The sequence below is a fragment of the Octopus bimaculoides genome, chromosome 3, assembly GCF_001194135.2.
Source record: "Octopus bimaculoides isolate UCB-OBI-ISO-001 chromosome 3, ASM119413v2, whole genome shotgun sequence".
Lineage (NCBI taxonomy): Eukaryota > Metazoa > Mollusca > Cephalopoda > Octopoda > Octopodidae > Octopus > Octopus bimaculoides.
Window position 1 is genome coordinate 159,096,880 of NC_068983.1, and position 9,564 is coordinate 159,106,443.

At 32.3% G+C, this 9,564-nt stretch overlaps 1 protein-coding gene across 7 annotated transcripts in view; it reads left to right on the forward strand.

Annotated features, from left to right (window-relative positions):
* The window catches only part of LOC106872350 (protein strawberry notch homolog 1), a 176,382-nt gene extending 171,256 nt beyond the window's left edge, over positions 1 to 5,126 (forward strand). For 6 of the 7 annotated variants that reach the window (XM_052966646.1, XM_052966648.1, XM_052966647.1 and 3 more), the window contains 4 exons: positions 2,459 to 2,542; positions 3,106 to 3,211; positions 4,045 to 4,198; positions 4,351 to 5,126. In XM_052966646.1, the coding sequence (XP_052822606.1) occupies positions 2,459 to 2,542; positions 3,106 to 3,211; positions 4,045 to 4,198; positions 4,351 to 4,965 (959 nt within the window). In that variant the 3' untranslated portion in view covers positions 4,966 to 5,126. Of the gene's footprint in view, positions 1 to 2,458; positions 3,083 to 3,105; positions 3,212 to 4,044; positions 4,199 to 4,350 lie in introns of those variants that run through there. The other variant, XM_052966650.1, reaches the window with a different exon arrangement.
* The last annotated feature ends 4,438 nt before the right edge of the window (positions 5,127 to 9,564 follow it).

Here is a 9,564-nt window from a genome sequence, read left to right on the forward strand (position 1 = left end):
ATTTTGATTTCATCTATTTTTGACCACATTAGAGGGTTTGAATATATAACAAGAGCTTTCATTGGAATCTCCCATTCATTATTATGAACTCAGTAGTCGAAATAGTTGAGTTTGATTGATTCTGTTTCTTTTTTTTTGACATGTTAATGAAATCTTTTTTTTAATAGAAGTCAATTTGAAGCTAACAGTTTATTAAGGGTTAGCTTCTTCCTCCTTAGATTATTGCCCCCCACCCCCCACCTCATTCAGATTATTGAAATGAAGCTTTTTTTTGTTTTATCATATATAATTGAGCAAGCTATGAAAAAAAAAAAAAAAAAATTGGGTGTTAAAAGATAGTAGTGTATGGTCACCATGTTCAACGATAAACAGAATGGGTGTAATGTCAACCATAACAAGAATAACGTTGAATTAGTGTAGAAATTCTAAGGTCATGCATGGAAGTCAGCAAAAAAGGGTATGAGGAATGGAAATTGCAGTTACCTATGTCAAAAGAAGTTGTTTGTGTAGAAATTATTATTATTATTATTATTATTATTATTATTATTATTATTGTATGACAAATAGTGTTGGCTGGTGCAAGGTATTTTAATGTGTTCTGGAAATTTTCAGAAAATCATCAAGTGGTGGTGGTGGTGGTGGTGGGGGTAATGAATTATTTCTCTGTTTTTAAAAATGTTACTTTTCCCAATTGAGATGGTGGGATAATTGCTACTTTAGACAAGTAGTTCTTCAACTGTTCTTGCATATAATAGGTACTTCAGCTGTTAGTGTATCTAACAATGGAATGTCTCTCATCCAAGTTATGTTACCTAACAGCAAAACACTTAGGCACCTCAACTGTTAGTGTTACCTAACACATAACAGTTCGGTTATATCAGCTGTCAGTGTATTTACTAATGAAGCACCGACTACATCAGTTGGTAGTAGAATATAACAACTACATAAGGTCTTTAATTAAAAATAAAATAATAAGTAACATCTGATGGTTTTAGTTACACACACACACACACACACACGCACGCAAAATGTATGTTCTCTTAAAAGATGACATATCTTTAAAAGGAGTTAGTGTGTGTGTGTGTGTGTATGTGTGTGTGGGGGCAGAGATTGACTTGATGTAGACTGGTCATAATATGATTCTGAAATGTGAAAGAATAAATTCCTCTTTTGATCTACACTACTGGTCAAATAAATGAGCAACAGGTGTTTACCTACCTTTCTCTGGTTGTAAACACCTGCTGGTATAATAGACTTGTGGACATGTCAGACTTTGATTGGGGAAAGTGATCAGTTAAGTGCCATTTGAAATTTGATTAACAATATCTCATCTGTCTCCCCCAGGAACAATAACAGTGGCTTTATGGGCCAGTTGATACTGCTGTCTTGATGGAGACAAAAATGGAAAAATTGAATAGGAAAATGGGGAGGGGGGAAATAAAAAAAAAAATGACCATCAGTTATAGTTCATATTCTATGTATGACCATTTTGTTCAGTTTTAGTATTCAGTCATTACTATTGCTAGGTTGATTTTATTGCTTTTTGATGTGTTCTCTTGCTCAAGGAGAATTCCATTTTTTTTCCTTCTTGTGCTTCTACTTCCTCACTCTTCACATTGCATCCTCAATATTCTCACAGAATCATCATGTTAATTATTTACGTATTCTATTATCGTTGTGTCTTTCTTCAACTTTCACAATTATTGTATAGTTTTTTTTTGTTTTTTTTTCCTGTACTGTTTTCTTTTCTTACCACTGTTTTTGATAATTACCAGAAATGTTTTTTCAGATTCCATGCAGCAAGGTTAATTGGTATTGCCAACATAAAGTAAGAGGGAGTTAGAGGGTGAGTGTGGGGGGGAAATGTTTTTTTTTTTTTTATAGAGTACCTGTTAATATTTTTTAAAACTTTTTTTTTCTTTGCTTTGTATTAATGGACAGTTGAACCCAGGTGGGCTTAATATTACTATGCTGCATTACCACAAGTTGTCTTCAGTCTGCCTAAAAAAAGAAAGGATACAAAAGTTGATTAAAACTATGTTGTAATACACATTGCTTTGATTGTACATATTGTGAAATTGGAACATAATAGGAAGCATCTAAATATCAACTCAGACGTTTTCATTTAATGTTTAAAGGGATAAAGACCCTTAGAATGTTTAAAATAGATTGAATCTGAGAAATGGTGCTTTGCAGCTATCTGATTTGGATGAACAGATATCACTGCAGTTGCTGAGGAATGTGTATTTGTTGACCAATGTCCATCAGAATAGTTTTTTTTTAAATTTAAATATATTTATAACCAAAAATGCAGCTCATTCTCTTTCAGATTTTCTAAATTTTGAAAATAATATTTGAAAAAATTTATTAAAGCTAATAACTTAAAAAAAAAAAAAAAGAATGGTAACCATTATCTTCTTGACTTCTCATCTTACCTTGTCTTTATCTCTCTTTTTAGAAAAGGCATGGCAGGAACAGCATGAGGCAACTGAGGATCACTGCATGCATGGTAGGCTGTGTCGGAACCGTGGAGCTTGTACAGGTTTTGTTCATTTCTTCTTCAGCTAAAACATATAATAACATTTTATGGTTTAATTTGCTTAGAATATTTATCTCTGAGAAAAAAAAACAAAAAAAAAACACTTGTGTGATGTTCAATGAGCGATTAGGAATAAGAAGGAATTGAGATAAAGTTTACAATCTGAAATAAGATAGAAATAAGATAGCATTGTCTGAAGGAATTTTTTTGTTACTTTTAAAGATTTTATCTAAAGAAATTTTGATACCTGCTTTAATGAAGTAAAGGCCATAAATTTAATTGTATAAGTGTATGTATGCATGAAAAGAGAGTGTGAGAGATGAAACATTGCTTTATAATCTCTGAAAACTTTGGGCCATTTTGACTATTTCAATAATGATTAGCCTGGATGTCTGATTAAAGAATTTTCTTTCAGTATATCTTCTCAGAACAAATATTTCATGTAGTTAGGAATGTAAGTTGTTGAGATTGTATTAGATGTAGTAGTTTTAATAAACAGTAAAAGTAGCAATGATAATAATTATGCTTATTAACAAATGAAAAACAAATTCTTCCTTTTTCCTTAGTTGGAAGTCGGTGTTATTTCATGCATCTTCTGTGTGGGAGTATTATAACACTAATGTCAGTTTTGGAAGCAGTTATTGCTCGTCACTCATATCAAATGCATCTCAGGTAGGTTGTGAATTCGATTTGCTAAACTATAATCTATTATCTCTTCTTACTCAGCATTTACTCATGTTTGTAGTTTTTCTTTTTCCCCCATTTTTCTAATTATTATTATTATTATTATTATTATTATTTATTTATTTGTTTTTGTTGCATTTAAATTTGTGAAAAAAAGTTATGTGAGACAATGAAAGTCATTTCAGACTATAAACATAGTGCAGTTGAATTGTTGGTGATATCTGGTATTAGAAGTTTAATGAGAATGTCATAGAAGAAATGAAAATAGCATTTAATACTTAAGCACAAAGCTGAAATTGTGGTAGGTGCTGGGAACAAGGTATCAGAAATCAGCCTTCTTCACTGAACACAAAATTATAGAAAAATGGAATTTCTGTTCTACTTTTTCTCATCTTTTATCTCACCTAATCCCTATTCTCTATCTCTACCTTCTGCCCTAATTATGTCATCTAACTGCAGAGCATATTTTACTTTTGGCAAACACTCTGAGCAGTTCTTAGTCTTTTACTCATGACTATTTCTGCAGTTAAGTATGCCAGTGCATCTGGTGCACTTAAATTTGTTTCTGTAATCAGTGTCAGGAAATGCAGAATTCTTTGAAATATTTTTTGATGCTGTAAGATATTCAATTTAAATTACATTTACCTGTCACAAATTACATTTACCTTTATTGCATGTAGATTACGGTAATCCAATTATGTTACCTGATACAAATTGCATTTATTTTTATTGTTTGTAGATTGTTACTCGTTTGCACTAAATGTGATTATTGTTACCATGCTTAAGGTTTAATTCTATATTTTTGTTCTTTCTTTTTAAAGTAAAGCTGAGTCTTCCATTCGAGTTGTACGGATTCAACTTAACAATGGTGAGCGTGTTGTTGGTATCCGTTACCCAGAACGTCTCATTGGTGAGGTTGAGAAAGTTCTCAGAGAACATCAGCTTGTCAATCAGTTGCAGATGATGAATAACAATGTTAGTATCCTTGCTATAATTTACCATATTCTCTATGGAATTTTATTTTTCTGATACGTTACTAGATATTTCTTTGTCATACTGTCTCTTTCTTTTTCTGTTTTTGTACTATATTTATTTTATTGATTATATATTTTTGCTTTTTGTTTCAGTCATCAACGCAGACCAATGACACTGTTATACCAAATTTTAATTCTTCATCGAACAAGTTCATCATTGAAGCCGCCTCTCCAGTGATTCCAAAATATGTTAACAAGGCATTTACTCCACAATTTAACATGCACTCGTTTTTCAAGCCTAATGCACGTAGTCATGTGATGCCGTCTTCAATGAGCAGAAGTTCATGTAAAGTAAGACCGATGGAACAAAATCTGGTCAATGATTCCAACAATCAGCTCATGCCATACAATAGTGCACCGGCACAACATTCCTTATCCATTGCTAGCAGTGCTACAAGTAATAATTTCAATAAAGGAGTGTCTTGTAGTGCTATTTGCAGTAGCAGTGAGAGCAGTATTACCAGTGATCCTTACAAAATGAACATGTCCCGAAAACGGCGTTTTAACAACTACAGTTTTGATAATTGCATTGATATGAATCGCAATTGCAAGCAACAAACTCTTGTGTCTCTTTTTGCTAAAAATACTGTCAATAGGCTGGAGAGTCCACTAGTAACTAGCCAGCAGTGTCCAGTATGCAGCATGAATTTTGAGCTGGGCACCACTAATGATCAGATCAATGCTCATGTTGATAACTGTCTTTTGTAACAGGCAACTAACTCATTTTTTTTAAGTTATTCAAAATTGAAAGAAGAAAACATGAAAAAAAGGAACAGCACATTTTTTTTTGTTGATTTTTTAGTATTGAAGGAGACATACGTAAATAAACCTAACACTTATATAACATTAAATACTAATTTAAATTAAAAGTTTGTGTTGTTGTTTTTTTATTTAAATATTGTGTTCTGAGAGAGAGAGAGAGAGAGAGAGAGAGAGAGAGAGAGAGAGAGAGAGCAATTGCTTGCAGGGACAAATTAACCTGCTTTTTTTATAAACAAAAAATGAAAAAGGGAACACTTCTCCTGAATCTATTTCTTTTGATGTAGTGGTGTATTGTATTAGGTTACATCCTACAGTGTTTAGTGTTGTCTCCAGTTTCATATGTACAAATTTGGTTATCTTTTCTAGAAACTTGCAGGTCAGGTCTCCTCCCCCAACACCAAATTAGAGAAATATATTTTGGTTGAGTGCTATTTGCTGCAATCCTATAATTTGATTGTCAAAACGAGCCTGTTAATGTACAGCTGGAGGACAGACAATTGTCAGAATTGTGTATGTGTGTGTGAGATGTGCATGTATATATGAGAATGTGTGTGTATCTATATATAATACTGGTAAACATTGGGAAGTTGACACCATGGAATTACTGATTCTGTAGCCCTCTTAATACTGCAGTATTAGTTCCAGTGTGCAAATATTAAACTTTTGCTGAGCTGATAGCTCTGTCTGTCTACTGAGCATAGGGTTGAAATGACTAATATCTGTCACCATTGCTGCATTGGCTTATTCTTACTAAATTTTCTTATTTAGGCTGTAAATGGGTACCATTTGAATCATATCCTTTTACTGTAGGAAGTAGGACTTTATTTAGTTAACATGTGTCCTCTAAGTTTGCAGTGCTGAGTTCAAGTCTTGCTTTGAGTTAAGAGAAGGTAGTTTGAAGTATTATATCAAATTACATCAATAGATATAAATAGACTATAAATCACTTCAGTGAAGATTGCTATTTAATATCATATTAAATTTACAAGCCTCCCCCCACTTAAATTCCACAATGATAACATATTATAATTTGGTTATATATTATTTTGATATTACAAGTTTTTACTTGAGTACTGTAAATTTACATAAGTCAGTTGTTTTGTATACACACATTGTAGAGGAATGGAAATATTTAGCCACAGGTTAACCCTGATCAAGCAAACTTATGATTGAAAATATCCTACCCATGATCCCCCCTTTTTTTTTTACAGTTATGTCTAGTACTATACTAATCCAAGGGAATCTTATATAAAGCTGAAGTGTGATTTGAATTGATAGAAATATTAGGCAGGTTAAGTGTTTACTTGTTACTAATAAATTCTTCTATTCACTGCTAATGCTATACACCAATCATTCTATGATTGGTCCACATTCCTCTGTTAGGGGCATAGGGCTGGTTTCCCAGTTTTTCTGGCATATATATTCCTTTCTGGACAGGAATCAAAACCACAATCTTACAGTCATGAGCCCAACACTGTAATGACAAAGTCATTGCCTCCACACAATTATACTATACTTTACACCAGGAAAGACTAACTATTTCTAAAAATATTTTTTCTTAGTTTTGTAAATCTTAGATTCATATAAAATTGGTTCAAATTCCACTAGTTCCTGTCTTGATTGATAAACTAAATACCAGTTATGTACACTGGCCTTGGTACAACAGTTATTTTCTGAGACATTCCATGAAGAAGACTAATCTGAATCTATTTGGTTTCTAACATCTAAAAGTAGCTGATGGTTTTTGGTGTCAATATTTGTTTTCTATGATCTCATTGTTTTACAAATGTATCCCATTAATCCTAGTTTATTCTCTTCCTGTAAATGTTTGTTCACACCTCATTTTATTGATAATGTAAAACTTTTGCTACAGAATAAAATATCTTTGATGTAAATGGAGAGCCTCTTCCACATCAGCAATACTAGAAAGGAAGAAAAGTATTTTGTATTGCTGTCTATTATTGAGCTATTTCTTTTAGTCTTGGTCTTTCTCACTTCCTTTTCTGTCTCACATACACATACTTGTTTTAAAATGGAATTAGTAGACAAACATTCAGGTTAGGTGAGAGGTTCATACACAAAGTATTGATTCTTTCAGATATTGTTTTACAGCATTTTTTATATGAAGAATACAATTAAATGAACCACCTAAAATCTGAAATTCCATTTAATATCGAACCAGTTTCTCTTCTGTAGACTATACAGAACTTTCTAGAATCTTTAATTTAATGTTTGAAGTCTCAGTTTTTTCCCAATTTGACTAAACCATTACATTTTTCTAATTTAATCTTACGAATCTGTTGATTGCAGATGAACAAAGATACATAGTTTGTAAGTTTCATGCTGTCAATGTTATTTGAAATGAGATTTGCTTAAAGATCAGTCAAATGAGCATTCATTATTTTGCCTAACATAAAATATATTGAATTTTACATAACGAATTAGGATGATTCTTCTGTTTCTATAAATTGACTTATTGCAGACATTAATCTTATACTTTGTTAACCTCTTCACATCCAAGTTTGGTTATTTCAATTTAGCTTTTTGTCTAACAATCTCATGTGCTGTAGCATGTTCAGATCCAAACTGACAGCAAATAAATCAACTAAGCTTAGATGTTAGCTAGAACTGCACTCTTTGTTCCCCAGAGTTTAATGATCAATAATTTGTTGGGTAGTGAGTCGAGTTTCTGTCTTTCTGATTATCATTTCAGCTGACATGGTTAGAAATAACTTCCTTGTTTCACTGAGGTTTACTCAATTTCTCGCGTCAGTGAAGTGCTTGTATGAATATTTGAAAATACGAGTATCTATTAAGATAGTTTTTGTTTATTAACTTTCAGTGAATGAATACATTGTGTAAGCATCTAAAAATATTACTTTCAAAGACCAAACTAGTCACATATTTCCATATATCACTAAATACGAAGATCTTAGTCTTTTTTTTCTTTTTTAACATAGTTCATGGTTTTTAGAGGATATTTTACTGAGCATAGTCAGACCAAATACTTTCACACCATTTAAGTTCATTTACAAATAGAAAATAAGGATTCTTGGTCCTGCCCTGATTTCAGCAGATATATATATATGTACACCTGAACAAAGTATTTGAAGAGAAACTTTCCATCAGAAATGGATTGTCTTTATTTTATTCAAAACCACCTTTATTGAACAAGTATATTGTCCAATTTTCAAAATACAAAGAGCATTTAAGTTGTTAGTAACAATAATAATAAATTGAAAAACATTCTTTTATGAATTCTGAAAATAAGATATTGAAAATATTGGCACAATAAATTTTAAATATCAATGAACAAATTGAGAGGATTTAAAACCTTTGAATTAAAATTATAATACAAATGTTATATTTTCTTATTAGTTGCACATAACCAGTTTTCTTTTCAAAATTCAAAAAGCGTAATCTTCAGATTCAAAATGAATTGTATTTGAGACTGAAAATGGTCATTGGAGCTAATGCTTGTTCCAATTTTAATTTTTGACCACGCTCATATCATTACCTGTACATATTTGAATGACATCCTGTTAGGATTTGAACCTTGTACTTACTTGCACTTGTGTCGGCGTTCACCCAAGATGAATTGAGCCGGTTCCAATCAGTGAATCCACAGCACCACAAACAAAATGACCATATTCAGCGATCACGGACACCCTACGTGAAAATCGTCAACTAGTGGCGATTTGAACAACGGACACCTGATATGCGAGGACAAATACTGATTAAAGATCCGACTTGATTGTACTAGTCCCCGTTGCTAGCTTCCCACCACGCCATTACGATATCCTATTAACGTTAACAGTGCATTTGCATCCGTGGAAATGCGCTGAAAAATTAGGCGAAACTATCAACGAAATCATCCTAAGTACATGAATCACATTGAAGGAAGAAAGAGCTCTCATCGATTGTAAGCTCTCGCTGGTGGTTCAACAGCTCTAGTGTCAAAGCTGATAAAAACTGTCAAAGACTGCCATCGCATTATTTTACTCCGTATAAGGTTAATGCAGAATTGAAATAATTACTTATAGATAATAAGCAAGATGTACTTAGCGCACGATGCTATATCGTCATCAACTCCTATGTGTGAAACGACTCAGAGAAGCACAATCAGTGTTGGTCTGGATCCATTAACGATAACAAAGCCAACCCATGTAAAGTTTATCACCGACTACTCGTAGACCTAAGTATTAGGCTGGTACTTAATATATATCGACCATAAGCGAATGAATGACACCTTGCAGTAGACTGGAAGGAACACCACAAGGGGCGTTGTGTCCAACGCTCTAACGATTCTGCGACTGAGCTACTTCGCTTGAATGAACAGTTATGTATATATGTGTATATGTATACATACTTATAAATAAGTATGCATATATTTGTATATATGTATGTATGTATGTATAAAATCTCAATGATTTTATGTGAAGATATATATGAGAACAATTTAGCATTAAACTGAAAGATCACATAATCCTTTTTTAGCTGAGTACATATTCGGTTTTGCAAAAAAAAAAAAAAAAAAAAAAAAAA